The 20,517-nt window shown below is 39.7% G+C and overlaps 1 protein-coding gene across 2 annotated transcripts in view; it reads right to left on the bottom strand.

Annotated features, from left to right (window-relative positions):
• Positions 1 to 6,779: 6,779 nt before the first annotated feature.
• Positions 6,780 to 20,517, bottom strand: part of CPA3 (carboxypeptidase A3) — a 37,504-nt gene continuing 23,766 nt past the window's right edge. Inside the window, exons 6-11 of one of the 2 annotated variants that reach the window (XM_070403488.1) lie at positions 20,190 to 20,291; positions 18,798 to 18,908; positions 17,455 to 17,545; positions 16,251 to 16,453; positions 13,785 to 13,869; positions 6,780 to 7,069 (exon numbers count right to left, since the gene is read on the bottom strand). In XM_070403488.1, coding sequence (XP_070259589.1) covers positions 6,882 to 7,069; positions 13,785 to 13,869; positions 16,251 to 16,453; positions 17,455 to 17,545; positions 18,798 to 18,908; positions 20,190 to 20,291 — 780 coding nt within the window. In that variant the 3' untranslated portion in view covers positions 6,780 to 6,881. The remainder of the gene's footprint in view (positions 7,070 to 13,784; positions 13,870 to 16,250; positions 16,454 to 17,454; positions 17,546 to 18,797; positions 18,909 to 20,189; positions 20,292 to 20,517) is intronic. The other variant, XM_070403489.1, reaches the window with a different exon arrangement.

The raw sequence follows: 20,517 nt of genomic DNA, 5'->3' as shown, positions 1-20,517 counted from the left end.
CTCCATAAAAAAACTACTAGACCTAATAAATGAATTTGGCAATGTAGCAGGATACAAAATTAACACCCACAAATCTATGGCCTTTTTATACACCAATTATGAACTCACAGAAAGAGAAACGAAAAAGGATGATCTCGTTTACCATTGCACCAAAAAAATTAAGATACCTAGAAATAAACTTAACTAAGGAGGTAAAAGATCTGTACTTGGAAAACTACAGGACATTGAAAAAAGAGATAGAGGAAGACATAAACAAATGGAAGAACATACCATGTTCATGGATTGGTTGAATCAACATCATTGAAATGTCTATACTACCCAGAGCAATCTATAGATTCAATGCAATTCCCATTAAAATACCAATGGCATATTTCAAAGATCTAGAACAAACACTCTAAAAATTAATCTGGAATAAAAAAGACCCTAAATAGCCACAGCAATCCTCAGAAAGAAGAACAAAGTTGGAGGGATCACATTACCAGATATCAAGCTGTATTACCAATCCACGGTTCTCAAAACTACCTGGTACTGGCACAAGAATAGACATATAGACCAATGGAACAGAACAGAGAATCCAGAAATCGACCCAAGCCATTATGCTCAATTAATATTTGACAAAGGAGGCAAGAGCATACAATGGAGTCAAGACAGTCTCTTCAATAAATGGTGCTGGGAAATTTGGTAAGATGCATGCAAAAAAATGAAACTAGATCACCAACTTACACCATACACAAAAACAAACTCAAAATGGCATAAGGGCTTGAATATAAGACGTGAAACCATAAAAATCCCACAAGACTCCATTGGCAGCAAAATAGCTGACATACATCGTAGCAGTATGTTTATAAACACAGCTCCTAGGGCAAGGGAGACTAAGGAGACAATAAACAAATGGGACTACATCAAAATAAAAAGCTTCTGCACAGCAAAAGAAACCATCAATAAAACAACAAGAAAGCCCATTGCATGGGAGAACATACTTGCCAATGATATTTCTTATAAGGGTTTAATCTTTAAAATTTACAGAGAAATCATACAACTTAACAAAAGGAAGATAAATGATCCAATAAAAAATTGGGCAAAGGATCTAAATAGACACTTTTCAAAAGAGGACATACAGAAGCCCAGAGACATATGAAAACATGCTCAAAGTCACTAATCATCCGAGTGATGCAAAACAAAACAACAATGAGATACCATCTCACACCTGCCAGAATGGCTATCATCAACAAATCAACAAACAACAAGTGCTGGCGAGGATGTGGAGAAAAAGGAACCCTCCTGTACTGCTAGTGGGAATGCAGACTGTGCAGCCACTGTGAAAGACAGTATGGAGTTTCCTCAAAAAGTTAAAAATGGGACCACCATTTGACCCAGTAATCCCACTTCTAGGACTATATCCCAAGAAACCAGAAACACCAATCAGAAAGGATATATGCACCCCTATATTCATATCAGCACAATTTATAATAGCTAAGATTTGGAAACTGCCTAAGTGCCCATCAGCAGATGAGTGGATTAAAAAACTGTGGTACACCTACACAATGGAATACTATGCCGCTATAAAAATGAAGCAACTTTTACCACTTGCAGCAGCATGGATGGAACCAGAGAGCATTATGCTAAGCGAAATAAGCCAGTTGGAGAAAGATAAATATCACATGATCTCACTCATATGTGGGATATAATGATCAACATAATTTGATGAACAGGAATAGATCCAGAGACAAATGCTAGGGTAGTGGTGGGGGGCGGGAGGAGTTAGAGAGCAACCAAAGGACTTGTATGCATGGATATTAGCATAACCAATGTACACAGACACTGAGGTGGTGGGGGCTTGCTCGGGGTGGGAATGGCTGGGGGCTGGGGTCAATTGGGGAAAAAGGAGACATATGTAAAACTAGACAATAACAAAAAATAAAGCACTGAGATTCATCTCTGTATGAACCCCTTTATTTCCTGCTAGTGTAACCTTTTGTAATTAGCTAGTCCTATATAATAAAAGCATAGTACGCAAATTGTCCTCTCGACAGGGAGTTCTTCCGGGATTTTGACCAGGGGACAGGGCTGTCTGGGGGAAGGGAGGGAGGCCCTGACTGGCAGCAGGCAGCTGGGGGATGGGAGGGAGGCCCCAGCCAGCCGCCACCAGCTGCTAGGGACCCTACCAGTGCATGATTTTCATGCACTGGGCCTCTAGTTATTAATAATAGGAAGAAAGCAAAAGGCAGGCCAGACATTCATGGTCATCTAGGCTGCTTTACCAGGAAGCTGCAACTTTGTACTCCCCAGGGAACCACCTGTCCATTCCATTCAGATCCCTGGGGGAAGGGGTCCAACAAAGGGGAGATGGATTTCTGTACAGTAAAGTCAGGGTGACATAGGGAAAATACTTGCCTGTCAGCCTAATCTGGGAACAAATGTAATTGGCTAGAGCAGGTGAAGCCACTGCAAGCACTGAAATTTGGATCCCACATGCAATGATGGAAATACAAAATAACCTAGCCGGATGCTGGGCTGGACTGTGCAAATATGGAGCAGAAACTCTGGGCAATGGCTTTAATCTTAGCCCTTCTGAAGACACACTGGCTTTTTTCCTTGGTGGGATGGAGGGAGTTGGAACCTTGGAAACTGGGGCGTTTAATTCCATGCAAATAAATATCACTCATTCTCCCGTGCAAGTCTTCAAGAATTCCTTTTCTCATGACATTGCAGAAAGCCCACGTCCATCAGCAATAGGTGGGGACACAGAGAACTCCCCACTGATAACACTAGGCCATCCTTTTGCTGTTGTGAATATATAAGTAATGTTTACTTGTATTTAAGAATATATATATGTAAGCAAAATATATTTTTGAAAATTGAAGATATTCTTTCTTACTAACAGAATGCATGAGAAACAGTACTTGATTATTAATGCTAGTAGAGTAATATAGAGAATCCTCTCTAATAATAGACAAAGATGGTAATTGACCGTACCTTCGCTATACCTCCCATTGGCTAATCAGCACGATATGCAAATTAGCTGCCAACAAAGATGGTGGCTAATTTGCATACTGCAGGCAGGGCGGGATAGCGCGAGCCACCATCCGGGCCCCGCCCCCAGCTGGGACCCTCGTGTGCCGCCTAATACCTGCGCTGCCTAAGCCCCGCCCCCATCCAGGACCCCCGTGTGCCACCTAAGCCCCGCCCCCATCTGGGACCCCCATGTGCTGCCTAAGTCCCATGCTGCCTAAGCCCCGCCCCCATCTGGGACCCCTGTGTGCTGCCTAAGTCCCACGCTGCCTAAGCCCCGCCCCCAGCTGGGACACCATGGCGATTAGAGAGCAGGAAAGTGCCACCCACAGGGAGCACCCATCAAGGCCTGCTCCTGGGTCGCCATGGCGATCCCAGAGCACGAAAGGGCAGCCTGCAGGCAGCCCCCGTGTGCGCCTGCTCCTGGGTCGCCGCGGCAATCCCAGAGCAGGAAAGGGGGGCCTTCAGGCAGCACCCCACCCTGGCCACAGCTCAAGGGAGAGTACAACATGCAGTGGAGGCCAGGAGCCTGAGAGATCAACAGAGAGGGTGCCTGCTCCAAGCCTCCACAGTGTGGCTGGGGGCAGGCCCCCAGCAGACACACACACACACACACACACACGGAACGCCTGTTCTGAGCCTCTGCTGCCAGACTGTGGCCGTCAGTAGGACATCCACTGAGGGCTCCCGGACTGAGGGGCAGGCTGGGCTGAGGGAACCCCACCCCCCAGTGCATGAATTTCGTGCACCGGGCCTCTAGTATCCTAACTAATAAAAGAGAAAGATGGTAATTAGCGTACGACCGCTACCCTTCCCATTGGCTAATCAGGGTGATATGCAAATTAACTGCCAACAAAGATGGCGGCTAATTTGCATATGCCCAATGATGGGAGGAGAAAGGGGAAGGACTGAAGAATGGTGATCGGCAACCCAGGCGGCAGGCAAGAGCTAGGGGGTGGGCAAAGGCCGCCTTTCCCCATCCCCCAGCCGGTGATCACCATCGGAAAGCCAGGCAGCAAACCCGACCCCAGGGGCCGGGGTTGCCGGCAGGCCTGCGCGGAGCAATCACCATGGTGATCGGAGGGCTGGAGGGCCTGTGCCCAGGATCGCCATGGCAATCAGAGGGCGGGAGAGCTGGGGCGCAGGCCCGGCGGCAATCCCGGACCCCCCAGAAGCCGCCTGCCCGCCGCCCGTGACCCTATCAGGTCCGGGCCACAGGCCGGCGTCCGTGTACAGCCACAGAAGCCGCCTGCCCACAGCGTGTGCAGCCACAGAAGCTGCCTGCTCACGCCTGTGTACAGCCACAGAAGCCGCCTGCCCGCCGCCCTTGACCTGATCCGTCCCGGGTTTCAGGCCCTCGCCCGTGTGTGGCTACAGAAGCCGCCTGCCCACAGTGTGTGCAGCCGCAGAAACCTTGGGCTGGCACCCGTGTGCAGTCTGCAGTTGCAGAAGCCGCCTGCCTGCCGCATCCCACTATGATCCACTGAGTTATGAGGCCAGAGAGCAAGGAGAACTTCTGCCCCTGAGTCAAAGTGGGGAGCGGAGGACACGGCCTCCCCTCCTAAAGTCGCCAAAGGACAGGACCTAACCTAAGCCACATCCTCTGAGACAGCCCGGCAGGCACCACTGACCCTCTCTGCAGGCCGGGCCCCCCTCCCCCTTCCCCTGTCCCTGCACAGCTCCCATAGCTCCCCACTGGCTGAGTCAGGCACAACAGGTTTGCAGCCACAGGGGCAATTTAGCAGCTAATGAAAAATGCGAGAACGAACAAATGAAGCAGCTACTGCAGAGGGGAAAAGACGTTCATCAAATTCGTTGTCTCTGAGAAACTGAGGCAGCCAGCACAGGCCCCTGCACAGGATGAGGCTTCTGCTTCTAAAGAAATGTCCTGGGGTTAGAGGTGAGGGAGTGCTGCCCTTCCACTCTCTGAGCTCTCGGAGGAGTCTGTGCTCCCCCTCCTGGTATTCTTAACACCCAGAGACCCCTCCCTAATCCAGGCAGGAATGTTCCACGCTGACCGCCTCCAGAAAGCAGAGAACAAAGAGGCACTTCTTGACTTCAAGCCTCTAAACCAGTGGTTTTCAACCTTGGCTGCACATTAGAATCACCTGGGAATCTTTTTAAAATCCTGATTTCTGGGCCTCATCCTCTGGAAATTCAGTTTCTTTGTTATGGGGTAGAGCCACAACATTAGTAACAAAGGATGAGGCACAGAAATCAGGATTTTAAAAAGATTGCCAGGTGATTCTAATGTGTAGCCAAGGTTGAGAACCACTGCTCTAAACAGACTTGACCACTGTGGGCAAAGACCTGCAGCTGAGAGGGGACAGGTTCTGGGTGTCGAGGTCCAGAGCGTGGAAGACCTCCTGGGGGAGCAGTGGATCTGGAAGCCTGTGTGCTGGGTCAGAGACATGCCTGCCTCCCACCCTCCCCTGCCCTGCACATAGACGTGCCTGGTCTGGGGTGAGGAGGAGAAGGAGAACTAGAGGGAAGGAACACTGAGTGTTTGTTGGCGGCCATGTAAAAAGGACTGTGACCCTCCCCTCCCACTGAGTCACTCCCTAAAGCAACAGGAGACGGAGGGTCTGAGAGCAGCCACACAGCCTGATGGCAGTGACCCAGGCACCAAGATGGTGTCCGTGCAATGGGGCTGAGGAGGTGTCAGAGGACCTCACCCCAGAAAGCCCAATAGCTCTTTGTGTGAGAGAGAGAAGGTGGCAGGGAGGGATGAAGAGAGTGAGCGAATTGGACTCAAGAGGCCTCAAGGCCCAGATGAAGAGAATATACCAGGGATCGGCATGGACTTGAGCTCTGAGGTGAGGGTCAAGGGCACTGGGTGGGGGTCAGTCCAGACAGAAGACTGAGGTCCACATGTTCTTGACACTGCTCGGTTCTTTGGCACCTCTGCCTGAGATATAAACTGTCTGACATGGAAGTACAACTCCAGAGAAGGGGGTGGGGAACCTAAGTTAAATAATATTTTGTTTTTGTTTTTTCACTTGGCAGAATGGGGGCTGAAGTTGAAGTTAGGTTTGTTACTAAACAATAAAGACAGCAACATTTCTTGCACACGCGACTGTGTGGTCTGAGTTTGCTGCTGCCTATAAACAGAGAGAAAGTTGTAAAATGAAGTACTAATCTCTAGGGTTTAGGTCAGACCAAGGAGTAGTGCCACTCAGCCAGAAGCTGGCTCATGGCTGGCCAGTGCGGAGGTGGTGGCAGCACTAAGAATATCTAATTAACAGTTTAGGCCCGATCCCTTGGGGGCCTAAGCCTTTAGTCGGACATCCCCCGAGGGCTCCCTGGTTGCCAGAAGGATGTCTGACTGCAAGCTTAAGCCTGATCCCCTGAGGAGTGGCCCTAAGTCAAGAGGTGGACATCCCCCAAGGGGTCCTGGACTGCAAATGGGCGCAGGCTGGGCTGAGGGCCCCCCCCCCAAGTGCACAAATTTTGTGCACCGGGCCTCTAGTACTTTATAAAAAACAAGATGCAGTTTGGAATGTGCTTTATTTTTGCTCTATTAGTACATAAAATGATGAAAATCTGTGAAAATCTGCTTCTGGAGAACCTGAGGGTTCTTATTTCTTTCCTGTGACCCACTGTATATCACCTTTGAAAATAGTAAAAATAATACTTTTTGCTGGGTTCAAACTTTACTTGGAGCAAAGAAAGGTAGTTAAAAGCTTTTGTTTAAAGTTATTTGATCAGTTCCCACTGAGAGGAAGTAAAAGCAAAAAGAAATAACATAGGACTTAAATGAGCAAGAGTCGGGTGATGTGAAAGCTTTATTTAGGGATAATTGAAGATTGACATTCTGGTGAAAAGAACAAAAGAGAATTAATGGCTTATTCCAAACTGAGGGTGATTCTTTAGGAAGTATGTTGGAGGATATACTTGGCAATAAATTTGACAGCTAGCATGGTCTCTTTGCAGGTTGACTTTATCTGAGATTCTGGAAGGAGAAAACCAAATTTGCCTTTATCTCGAAGCTCAAAGGCAAATGTATGCTTGATGCCCAGGTTGTAGGCCCAGTCTAAAGATGAACCTGATGTTGGATCTGTAAAACATAAGTAGTAAATATTTAATTAAAGACAAATACTAATGTTTGTCTTGAAATGGAAATTCACTGGTGTAAATTAGCAATAAAAATAATTATGTGTACAGTTACGAGTAATTGCAGTAATGAATGGGAGTAGTGGTCTGTGTAATACAGAGAGTAGAGTAAAATATAATCATAGCTTTGATACACATTTAAAAAAATGCTGTGTTTTAAAAATTACATTTTACATGGCTCAGCACTCGAAATTGAGTTTGTTTCCTGGCACACAGTCACAGAGGGAGACATTCTGAACCAGGGCAAGCAGCTGAGGAAATCACTGAGGAGGGGTCACTGGGTGCTGAAATCCCACCAAGGGAAACTACACATATAAACTAGGCAAAGTCACATTCTTTCTAACATTCAGGTCTCTTTATATCCATGTTACTAGGGTAAACTCTTTTTATAGGAAAAAGACCAAGAAAGTGGAAATCAGTTATCTTAAGGTTGTATTTAACCCCCTAATTTAACTTTTCCAAGTCAACTTTTAGGAAATTTTACTAAAAATGTTATTATTTAGTAAGAAGATTGAAAATATAGACACATCTAGAAGTTATATACACATAAGGTTTATATAAGTGCATATAAATACTAATATGCATTTATGTAATAGAAAAAGTATTTTTTTACACACAAAATAATTTATATTCCAGGACAAGTATTGACATTAACATTTTAGGTTTGAAAGATAAGAATTCAAAGCTGTGATGAGAAAAGAGAGAATACCTATTTCAGTGGAAAGAGATAAGACTGGCTCTTAAATTATTCATCAAATATTTATTGAATCTTTAATATGTATAATACACTTTACTTGGCATTGTGGAGGATGGGAAGTGCAGAGTACAAAGATGAAGACGCCATTGGTGTCTTTAGGAACTTAGAATTTAGGTGAGAGAAGTCAAAGATGCAAATTAATAGAGACCAGACAGAATATATAAGTACCATAGGAAAGGTACAATATTTTATGAAATTTTTAAGGAAAAAAAAGATTATATGACTGGTGAGGATGATGGCATTTCATGCTCAATGCCTGCTCCTTCATGATGGAGGTGGTACTGGAGGTGAGCCTTGAAGAAAGGTGTACTATTTTCAGTTAGAGATGGAAGAAAGGCATTCTGGTCAGGGAACCACAAGGATGGAAAAGCATGGAGGTGTTTTTAGGGACCAGTGACATCCAGTTGTACTGGAACAAATGGACCTGTGAGAATTTGTAGGCAAAACTCAGAAAACCTGATAAATCAGGACAAAGTGACTTGTTTGGGAGGCAATAACAGCCATTTTGGTGCTGTACTTAGGATGGTTAATTTGGACTGAAAAGGGTAGAGACTAGGTAGGAAGTAGCGCAATAAAAGCCTGAGCTAGTATAGACTCGCCACACTGGGAACAGAATTGAAGGCTCCATGTAAGAAGTACTGGAATGGAAAAGTCACAGAATTTGATAAAAATTAGTGCTATTTCAATCTGGGTGGCTGAAAAAAATTCACATAATTAACACAAAAATAAACTGAGGGTAGTGATGGGGAAAAGAAAGAATAAAGGAAGGAAGACACAAGGATATGTTTAGATCAATCAGGACCTGGAAAAATGAATTTTAAAATTTTGGCGGAAGCATCATAGGTGAAATTGGTTTGCATAAAATCATTATATCTTTTTGGTGGATTAATTCTTTTATTATTATTAATGTCTAGAAAAATTCTTTGCTCTGAAATTTACTTTATCTCCTATTTAATATGGCCACTCCTTCTTTGATTAATGTTTTCACAATATATATTTTTCAGTTTCAACCTGTCTATGTTATACCCACCATATGTCAATCTATAGTTCCGCCAAAAAAAAGTCTTCAATAAGTTCTACAAGATAATTTTTTTGTTGACAATATTTTCTTAATTTATTGACATTAAAACAATTTTCTTCTTTCAAAGCACATTAGGTGCAAAGAACTTACTGTAATACGATCAAAATAAGTAAAAATAAAACTGAACTAAGCTGGGAATTTGGTTATAGACCAAAGGAACCCACAAAAGTGATGCCGGTAAATTAATGTATTTTTTTAAAATGTTATTGACATGCATTAAATATAATAACCAGCACTTTTATATCAACACTAAGTGAAAATTCTATTTGAAACAAGAGCTGAAGCTAGAGATATATGGTCATAAGTTGAAATATTTTCTCTGCCCTTCTGTTTGTTAATATAATCTCAGCTTGAATTTCTCTTAGTAGATAGTCATTGGGTGTTGTGAGCTACAAATTTGAGGTTTCGATTTTCTACTTTTCCAAATGTATTATGGGGAATAGCAGTAGGTTGAGAAACAGGAATACATCTAGCAATGTTGGTGCTTTGAAAGGCAATAAAAAAGGCACTTTGAAATTAACTTTTTAATTCATGATGTAACTCACAAATGGATGATATTAATAATGATATAAGTGACCTGGATTCTATTAATTCTTGCTAACTAGGTACTATTTCTAAGATGGTAAAGGATTGGATATGCTGTCAATATGTATATGTAACTATTTCACAATCTTTTAACATTAATTTTATGATCTAAATATTGCTGCTTGTGGCAGAGAACTTGGTATACCATTTGACTGTGGTCTGAAATGCTGATTTTTGTTCCTGTTTTGCTCTAACTAATAAAATCTTTCTGTATGTAAATTTTACAGACTATAAATCAGGGACTAGCCTAAATAAGATCAGAGGTTGTCAAACCTAGTTTCATCTTAGACTCTCTTTGGGTGCTTCAAAAAGATGCAAGTGCCTGGACCCAGCACAAACTAATGAGATCAGATTGCGATGGGTGGGGCCTGATCACCTGTATATTTTAAAAGTTCCTCAGATGACTCTAATGGGAAGTGAGGCTTAAGAACCATGAATTACATCAATGATTTTCAACTGGTGTGCCACAAGAATTTTTAAAATATGCAATACCTGACTATATATATGGGGTACTGAGCTCTTTCCTCTTAGATTGTCAAATAAAAAAATCACAACAGCCAGCACAACAACAATAGCCATCCCGTGTGAATGAATCAAAACTATATCTTTTTTTGTCAAGAAATATATTTTCTGTTGTGCCGCAGAATTTTAATAATTAGTTTATGTGTGCCATGAGATTAAAAAGGTTGAAAACCAATGAATTAGATCATCTTTTATGGTTTAAAAATTTTTTGGCTTTAAGTTATTTGCTATATTTGCTTCTTAGGTTCAAATTGCAAACATTTATTTTTTTCTGGAGGTCAGAGATCTCTCCACAATTTGGGTTTTTAAAATGCTCCCTCAGACCTTTTCTTCTATCTCTATCAATTCAAAGAGAGAAAAATACTGGTGAGTGCTGGATGCTTTGTTCAAATCCCGGGACTTGTTAAGTAACAATCAGGTTATCAGAATGAGTAAGTTTTAATTGTGGGTGCCTTTACTTTCTATTCTTATCAAATCAACCATTTTGTACCCCTTACTTCTCATGAATGTTTAACATTCAATCAGGTGCTTTATTAAAGCTGTCACTCCTAAGAGTTTTGAACATCTATCAACCTGCTGCAGCCCTGTATGAAAGAGGCAATGCTTTTTGAATCTGAATCTCTTTTTTTTTAAAATATATTTTATTGATTTTTTACAGAGAGGAAGGGAGAGAGATAGAGAGCTAGAAACATCAATGAGAGAGAAACATCGATCAGCTGCCTCCTGCACACTCCCAACTGGGGATGTGCCCGCAACCCAGGTACATGCCCTTGACCGGAATCGAACCTGGGACCTTTCAGTCCGCAGGCCGACGCTCAATCCACTGAGCCAAACCGGTTTCGGCTGAATCTGAATCTCTTAAAAAAATCTTTTAATATCATGTAATACAAAGTTTAAAATACTGCTATACAGATGTACACAATTGTAATTCCTCTTCAATCTATCCTCTCCTTTAGAAAGTGACACACGATGGCATGGAGCCATGGTATCTTTGGCTATCTGCCAGTTAGAATGTAACTCCTTGAGAGTAGTCTTTGTGTCTTAACTCTTCTCACCTATCTCTCAAAGCTCCAAAATGCTGGGCAATTATTAGATAGGTGCTCCATAAATTAAATGATTGTGATGCAATGCCATGCATAGCTCTACTCTGCTCATAATTTGCATATATAGATGTGGAAAGTGTGAGAGTAATAATCCTTTGATATTCTAGCTGCCAGTTGAAAAATGTGTTCCTGTTTAGAACTCTTTGTTCTTTGATGTTAAGAATACCTGTGAGTTTTTTCTGTTTATGGTTGTAAGAATTGCTCTTAAATCATATCTGGTGGCTTATCTGGCCCTGCTATTTTTCAGTATCCACAAAGTATGCTGCCATTTTAAACTGGTGTTCTAGTCTGTTCTCTTGGTCTTTGCTTTGCTTTTTGTCCATTCACGTAGCTGGGTATATCATTTGTTTTGAAATCCTGTTGTCCTCCACTTGTATGTATAATGAATTCCTGGCATGTTGCAGCATGATCTGTTTGGATGCTGGTGATTGGCTGTGTCATTGTACATTTTCTTCAATGTACAATGACTAGTTGATAGGTGATTGCTGCTGAATGTTCTGTAGGAATGGGACTTGTCAAATTTTTTAAATTTTTTTTAGTCATTAATCCAATTCCATAAAAAGGAGCTTCCAATAAGTTGGCTCTAGAAGTTGTATGTGATGGCTACAGCATTTTCAAATTTCATGGCAATTGTTAGTTCAAAGTTTATACTTTTAGCTTGGGTTAAGGAAGTGGTTTATAAGGTGTGGCAGGTAAAGTTATTGCAAGAAATCCATGCATTTAAAAAGTATAATGGAAGTAAGCATGTGTTTTTGGTGGTGATGAGTTGTCCATGAAATGCAGTCTTTATGCTAAAAATATTGGCTAGTTTTAGATAGTGATGCAGGCTATATCAAGTCTAGTCTTGTGGTTTCAATCCATGTTTACTCTTTTTGGGTAAGTCAGGACACCACTTTAATTGAGCAAGTTTGTGACAATTTTTAAAAAAATATATTTTATTGATATTTTACAGAGAGGAAGGGAGAGGGATAAAGCATCGATGAGAGAGAAACATCGAACAGCTGCGTCCTGCACACTCCCCACTGGGGATGTGCCCACAACCAAGGTACATGCCCTTGGCCGGAATCGAACCTGGGACCTTTTAGTCCACAGGCCAACGCTCTATCCACTGAGCCAAACCAGTTAGGGCTGTGACAATTATTTCTGATGTTGTCCATGCCCTGCACTGTGCTAAATATTATGTGGTCTAAGAGGAGATTGGATGTATAATTCTTGCTTTTGAGGAATTAAATTTTGTTAAGAAGTTAAGGTTTTGTAAATAATTTCATTAGGAATTTTCCATAAAGTTTGGGCCTAAGAACTGAAGCTTGTAAATGGTTTGGAGAAAAAGCAATTTTTACTAAAGCATTTCCACATTAACACCAATGGGAACTAGCTAGAAGAGCAAACATGATCTCACTTTCTAGGGTCTGAATTAATGGCCTTTGGTGAAAACCAAATGAATGTATTTTCATTGCTTGAAAATAGAAAAGCCTGATTATTTTAGCTGAAAAAAACAAAAAGGAAAAAACTATGCATAGTGGTCAAAATCATGGGCTTTGGTTTTTGTTAAAACCTGGGAATGAATCGCAGTTCAGCTAGTTACAAGTATTGCCCCTTCATAGGGTATTCTGAGGATATTTGGTCATGGACACTGGTACTGTTCTGTAGTTTCTTTTTGTCTTTCGATAATATATTATTTACTGGCTTGTAAGAAATATAAGTCAGTAATATAAAATGCAAATTACTAGAAAGTCTAAAAATAGGGAAGAATAAGAAGTACAGAGACACTAAAATAAAACAACAGAACTAGAGCCCTGTGACCTCCTTTCTTAATCCAATATAGATTTCAGTTAAACACATTAGGAAGGGGCTGGTGAGAGAGATAGGAAACTGGTTTTATATGATCAAAGTGGCTGAAACTGTTGGCTTCCCCATTTTCTCATCAGGAGTTCAGGAAAAGACTATGCTTGCCTGGGGGACTAGCCTAAATAAGAAAGAACCCAGTTAAAGTTAAATGATTAAAAAAGAAAGTATTCCCTGCTGGGTGGTTCAGCTGATTGGAGCATTGTCCTGTACACCAAAAGTTTGTGGGTTCGATTCCTGGTCAGGGCACATACCTCGGATGTAGATTTGATCTTCGGTAGAGGCGCATACAGGAGGCAACTGATTGATATTTCTTTCTCTCCCTTTTCCCCTCTCTAAAAAAACACAATAAAAACACATCCTCGGGTGAGGATTAAAAAAAAAAAAAGAAAAAAGAAGTATCAACTCTGTTCTAATTAATTCTTATCATTCCTGAGAGTAAAATGTTGTGTAGCTGGGAACAAGTTAAGAAGATGGGAACAAGAAGAGGATGGATTAAACTCTAAATTTGTTATGAATTACTTCTGTTGACCTCATAACCTTGTAAAAAGTTCAGTATAATTTGTTTCTAGAAATATATTATCCTCATCAATCGTAGATTTTATCCCCCAGATTCACATATAATTCAAAATCACCTGTTAAAAGTAAAGGTTAAATTAGCAATTCCAATTGTTCTAATATATATTTACAAATTCTATACTTTTCTTAAATAATCATAAAAAAAGAATTAGGGAAAATGACACAGTAAGTAATAGGAAAACCTTACAAATTGTTGATGCTATTGGGCCATAGATGTAGTGGGTTGCATATCGAGTTGATAAAGCATCAGTGCCGATCTTTGCAACTTTGGCCTGTAGAGAAAGGGAAGTTAGGAAGTTAGGGTACTATGTAAATGCTATTAATTTACTGGGGATTTAAAAAGTCAATTATACTGGTTATTGTTCATTTGAAGATCAAAATTAAAGAAATGGTTAAATGAGAAATGTATTTTCAGTAAGATATATTGTCATTGTGAAGACTTCTAAATGTGGAATCAGTTATCTGCAATAGTGTCATATCTCATTTTGTGTTTCTACACATTCTTTTTTCTCTCTCCTTTTCTTCCTCCCTCTCTCACTTCCTCTGTCTCTTTATTCCATCATTTCTTATAAAAAATCATATCTTTCTTCTTCCTCTCAGACTTTGTTCTGGCTTTAGTTTTTTTAGCTTTAGTATTTTATTTTATGTTTTTAAATTAAATTTATTGGGGTGACATTGGTTAATAAGATCACATAGGTTTCAAGTGTACATTTCTATGATACATGATCTGTATATTGCATTGTGTGCCCACCACCCAAAGTCAAATCATCTTCCATCACCATATATTTAGCCCCTTAAAACCTTTACTATCCCCTACCCCCTTTCCCTCTGGTAACCACCATACTGTTGTCTGTGTCTATGAGTTTTAGTTTTATAACCCACATAGGAGTGAAGTCATATGGTTCTTAGTTTTTTCTGACTGACTTATTAGATTAGCATAATATTCTCAAGGTCCATCCATCCTATCACTGGCTTCAGATTTTTGTCTCTTCCAAGCCCGTTTCTCTCTTGTCCCTCCTTTCTTTGTCTTTATAGGTTCCACATTGCCATAGGACTATCTCTGCTTCAGATTTTAGCATGCCAAGGGAAGAAAGGTGGTTTACCTCTCTTTAAAATAGTTCTGTGAGCCCTGGCTAGTTTTGCTCAGTGGACAGAGCATCAGCCTGTGGACTGAAGGGTCCCAGGTTTGATTCAGGTCGGGGAGCTCCATCCTCAGTGGGGGGTGTGCTGGAGGCAGCCAATCGATGATTCTCTCTCATCATTGATGTTTCTATCTCTCTCTCCCTCTCCCTTCCTCTCTGAAATCAATCTCCCTTCTTCTCTGAAATCAATAAAAAATGTATTTTAAAAAGTAGTTCTGTGAAATTAGATTTTTATTTCCAGAGTAGCATTTCATGACCTTTAACACACATTAGTATTTTGTGCTATGAGAATGATTTATTGGAACAAACTTTAGGGAAATATAGTCACTAACATATTTGTACTCTAAGTGAAGATTTTTTTAGTCTATATAGTTAAGAAATATATTTTTCTTAATTTAGTTGCTATGTAAATACTCTTTATTCAAATAGTTTGGTGTGTATATTTCTATTTTTTTAATCCATAATGCCATTTTCCTAAAGGCAGATTGAAATTGCATTGGTGTGTCCTTGTATAGGTAGTTTATTAATACTCATGGATTCAGATTTTCACCTATTTGGTTAAAGAAATGATTTTTGGGCCATAGGTTGCTTGTATGTTTTCTTAGTTGTATATGTACAGATGGTTTTAATGATTGGTCCAAATCTCTGCTTCAACTCAAAATTAAATGCTGTTTTGCATAAACAATTAACTGAAGTCATAATGTCAATTGTGATGTCTTAAAAAATTAAAAATAATTTCATGAGGTAGTGTTTGAACCATAGCTTTTACTCGATGTGTTATATTTGCTAACTACCATGGGATCTGGGATACTGGATGTTATCTGCTTTATTTCTTTTCTTCCACAGCAATTAAAAGTATTTATTTATTTATATGGATATTCATTTATTCACATTGCCAATTCCTGTGATTCACTGAAATCCATATGTAGAATTCCTTTTTTTTTTTTTATGAAGCTAACAAATTTCCATAGAATGGAAAAGGATGCTTAGTGGATTCTAGTTCTGAAAAGACTGAGTTCTTAGTGAGGAAGTTTCACAAACATCCTTTGGTAGTAATAGTCTTCCTTTGGATAGTAAAAGTATTAATATAATTTCCAAACTGATCTGGAGAATAAAAATACAACAGATATTCTTAAATCTGGTGTCTCGGGGATAGGAATAGCAGATGTCTTTGCTAGTCTATTAGGCTTTTACTGTGTGTGGTTTTTACAGTATGATGTATTGTAAATGTTTATCTATGTAGTTATAGAATTTTACCCTGATGGCCCAGACATTTCTTCTTACTGGCTTTATCTTATAATCATGTTGAAAGATTTTTATTAACTGTATACGTTTATCACATGAAAATTAATCTAAGGATTATGATTTTTAACTCCAAGGTAAACTTCATTTGTTCTTTTCTTTGGTATTAAAATGTGGAATTCTTTTAATTTAACCCAAGTTGGTAATGAGAATAGACTGAAAGTCAATGGTGGTGTGAAGACATAAGCTACAGGAATTTTGCTACATACCAGTTCCTCCTGGTTAGGTGGCAATTCTGATGTGTATCCGTAGGGAAACAATAGCATCTGGGAGTAGGAGTGCATGGTGATGTAGCCCTTGATTGATTTCAGGTGCCTTCGAATGAAGTCAGTGACAGCTTTGGTCTCCTTCTCGGACTCTGCGGTGGGACCCCCATAGGTTTCCTCACATGGGTCATTGGTGTCAGGAAAAGCTGCAGAGGGAGTAAACGGAGGAGATCACAGTCTGCTCCCCCTCAGCACAGCCCCACTTCTTCTGATGGGGATTCACAAAATGCTTTAAGCATGTTAGTCTCCCAGGTTCACAGGGCCCTCTGTGTTTCTGGTATGGTAGTCACTGCAGACTAACTTTGTACACACAGCCCAGAGTGTATCAGATTTAGCCCAGTGGACTATTCTTAGCCTTGTTTATTTCTCCTCCTTTTCCCAGTCTCAGTGGACAGAGAGCAGTCCAGGGCGGGGGGCCAGATAGAACCCAGTTCCAATTCAACCCCAGCTCTAACTTGCTGGCTACTTTCTTTGAGCCCGAGTTACTTCAACCTGTTTCAGCAGGCAGCCCTCAATCAGGGAAGCTGCTACTATCATATTCATTATGGTAGAATAGAATTAAAAGTTGAGGTGGTATTTTAAACAAAGTTAGGTTATGAAAAATATTATGAATTGGGGTAGTGGTAATTTCTCCTTGAGTATATATAATGATCAAGTCATATTTGTGTAGCAAGTATAAGTCATCTGGTATAGCAGGTCTTTGCTTATTATTATTATTGCATTTTCATTAAACCTTTTCACTCTCTCTCTCCAGATGTTTCTTTTCACTGAACATCTGAAGAACTACCTGTATGTTGGTTTTAACCACTGGCATTTCTCAGCTTTTATCAGAACAGGATGAGAGCACACCTGAGATCTGTCTTCAGATTATCTGAATTTTTATACCTCTGGATTGCGCTTAATTTCAGAAAGCTAAATATATTAAGTGAGAGATGGTTTGATAAATAATCCCATGCCCCACTTCCTCCCATACAATAAAATATTCATAACATTTCTATTGTAGTGATGATTATCTTTCCTTTTTCAGATTAGAAAATTAACACCACAGAGCTAATACATATCTTTACTGAAATAAGTAGGTGGTTTAAGTAAATTCAGTGTCTAAACACTCTTTATAGCTCTTTTGCTTGAGATCAAGTCAACTCACAGTTCCACGAGGCATTAAAGTTCCTGTTGAGGTCAGTGCCAATGCATTTGGAGCCTGGGTTCTTGGAACGATTTTTTCTCCACATGCGGTTCTGCAGGATCAAGTGATGAAAGTGTTTACAGCAGATCAGTTTGTGTTTTTCAGGTTTATCATTGCAGATCCTCTCTGCAAGTGTCTACAGCTTTACTGGAAATCTATCTAGTTAAACTGAGGCCCTTTAATATAAAGAAAAATATATTGTTTTTGCATAACATAATATTTTCAGAAATATTGCTTTTTATATTAATATTCTAAGTTGGTTTTAAAAACTGTTGATTAGTTCTCAGTATTAGAAAAGATAGATGATGTCCTGAAATTACCTATACTTTAAATTATAACTTCATTACATCTTTCACCATTTATAGATTCAGATATAACACAGTTCAAATTGTGACTGCATACTTTTCAGAAAAGAACTTGATGATATAGTATTTGTCTGGAAGTTTGTTATTAATCTTATTTAGCAACAGCAGGGAAATAAAGGATCCTGTTAATAGACAGACAGATATCTGTGCCACTTTTAAATTTATTTTTGATACAATATTCCTCCTCAAATTCTGTCCCAAGTTGATGGAATAGAGTGACATTTACTTTGAAGTCAATGTGTTCATAATATCTTTAAATAACTTGTATTCTTAGCTAAAATGTGCTTTTGCCAATATATAACATACATTTTTTAAAAATAATTACTGCTTTATTTTCTTTTCCACACTACCAGTTTCAGCAGCAAAAATTTTATATTATTTCTTTTTATTCATTTACTTTTATTGTTGAAAGTATTACAGATGTCCCCTTCCCTTTTTTCACCATTGACCCCTTCCATCCCATTCCCACCCTCCCAGGCCTTCAACACACTGTTGTCTGTGTACAAAATTTTATATTATTTCAAAGACACCTATGTAGCTAGGAAACCTTGCTTGTCTTAGTCTGAAATTGAGATTTTTTTTTTGTTTTGTTTTGTTAATTCTCACGGAGAATATTTTTCCCATTGATTTTTAGAGAGAGTGGAAGGGAGGGGGGAGAGGGAAAAGAGAGAGAGACACATTGGTTGGTTGCCTCCTGCACAGCCAGGACCTGGGAAGGGAGATGGAACCTGCAACTCAGGTACGTGCCCTTGACTGGGAATCGAATCCCAGATCCTTAGGGGTGTGTGTGTGTGTGTGTGTGTGCGCGCGCGCGCGCTAATGCTCTAACTATTGAGCACACCAACCAAGGCAGTTACCCAAATCTTAAACTTATTGCATAGCAATTAGTCAGTAAATAATATATTATCTAAATACAAAAGAGTAACTACAGAACAGTACCTGTGTCCATGACCAAATATACCCATCAATGTTGAACACAGGAAGAACGTAAAAATTCATTCGGTCCAGGAGTTTGGTCATAATTTTGTTTTTCCCATAAGTTTTGGTTGCCTGTGGGATAAGAAAAAAACTAAAGCTATTGGTGTAAAGTTTAGTTATCATGTGAAAAGCTGTGGTTATAATAGTAATAACTGCCACTCCTTAAGTCATTTGCCCAAGGTCACATGATTTCAAACGTATTTCTCCTAAACTGCAGAAAAATAAATGACCCATATAGATGACAGAAAAAAATGACATTTATTTAGACTAATTAAATTAGTTAAACTGAGCATTATTTACAGGATCATTTCATTACTGAGACTTGTAGCATTTCAAATGTAGCATGCAAGATACATTTCATAGGGAGAATAGAGGTCAAGTGAAAAATTAGCACAACTTATTTTAAATAATTATTTGCCTCACATTCCTATGGACATATGGATTGAGTTTGTAAACATAAGAATATGTAAATATTGGAGAGGGTTCATAAATTAATAATAATAAGATTAAAGAAAAAGTGTTCTATTGATAACTCAAGCGTTTAGAAATTGACCAATTTTTTTCCTCACATCTGACTGAAATTTCTCTAAGTATCTGGACTTTCTATAGCTACCTAAAATCTCTGTCATCCTTTTTGGAAAATCTCTCTGGGTACAGCTATACTGGAGCCAGGAGATATCTGATAGTCTTATGATTGATTTCCTTTATGGGTTGCATAAGGGGAGCTTGGGCCCTCAGCCGGAAGAGCTAAAACAGGTCAGGGATAAATCAGTTCTACTTGCAGATTCATTCCCAGTGAAACTATCCATGCCCAGAAAGCCACGGTCATGTATTGCTTACATAAGCTGTGGAAAGAGAAAGTTAAAGGTAGTAGTAGTCAGAATACAATAGAAATAGAGTGAGAGGAATAACATACTTTAAAAAAGTGAGTCATTTTTAACTTGGGAAGGGAATTTAAGTATGCAAAGTGCATGTGTGGCCAATGAAACACCTAAACAGAAATTAAAGATCTGTGCTTTGAGCTTACTGAAGAAAGGCCACGTTTGTGGATTGTAATATTAAAATAGTTTCAGATTTTCCATACTAACTATAAGAAAATCTCTCATTTTGTAAGAAAAGAACTTTCTTTTCATTTTCTAAGCTGTCAGCTGGAATTTAAGAAGTCTGAAGGAAGGTATCAATTGTTTTTATAAAAACAATGCTGAGTAAAATCAGAGCATTTATTTCCTGGCAGCACCAAATATAAGCTTGTCCAGTTCAGTGGAACTGCAACTCATTTGGAAGGTTGCCACTCAGTGAGGTGCTGAGACTTGATAATCAGGGGAGGGTTGTATGGGTCTTCCATTCACTTACCTGATAGACGAACCATTGACAGAATGCTGGGGAGATCCATTCTCGTGCATGAATGCCGCAGTCCATAAAAATAGCCTTTCTTCTTTCATCCTTTTTCCCAATCTATTTAAAAATAAAATCAAGATATTTTGCATGAATTCACAGATTGACCTCTTATTTCTTATTGTCCTATAGCTCATTCACATTCTCAAAGCAATTCTTTCCCTTGTTTCCCGTTGAGTGAGTACCTGTGTAAGCACTTATGTTCTCAGGGAGGACCATGGCATTTATCCTTAAATGTCTATACATAATTCATAATTTATTCTATAGTGTATTTTTCAAAAGTTTT

Source organism: Myotis yumanensis, unplaced genomic scaffold, assembly GCF_028538775.1.
Source record: "Myotis yumanensis isolate MYYU_CA2020_CCGP unplaced genomic scaffold, mMyoYum1.0.hap1 SCAF_2, whole genome shotgun sequence".
Taxonomy (NCBI): Eukaryota; Metazoa; Chordata; class Mammalia; order Chiroptera; family Vespertilionidae; genus Myotis; species Myotis yumanensis.
The sequence above is the reverse complement of the archived record's forward strand: the minus strand, read 5'-3'. Positions and strand labels throughout refer to the sequence as shown.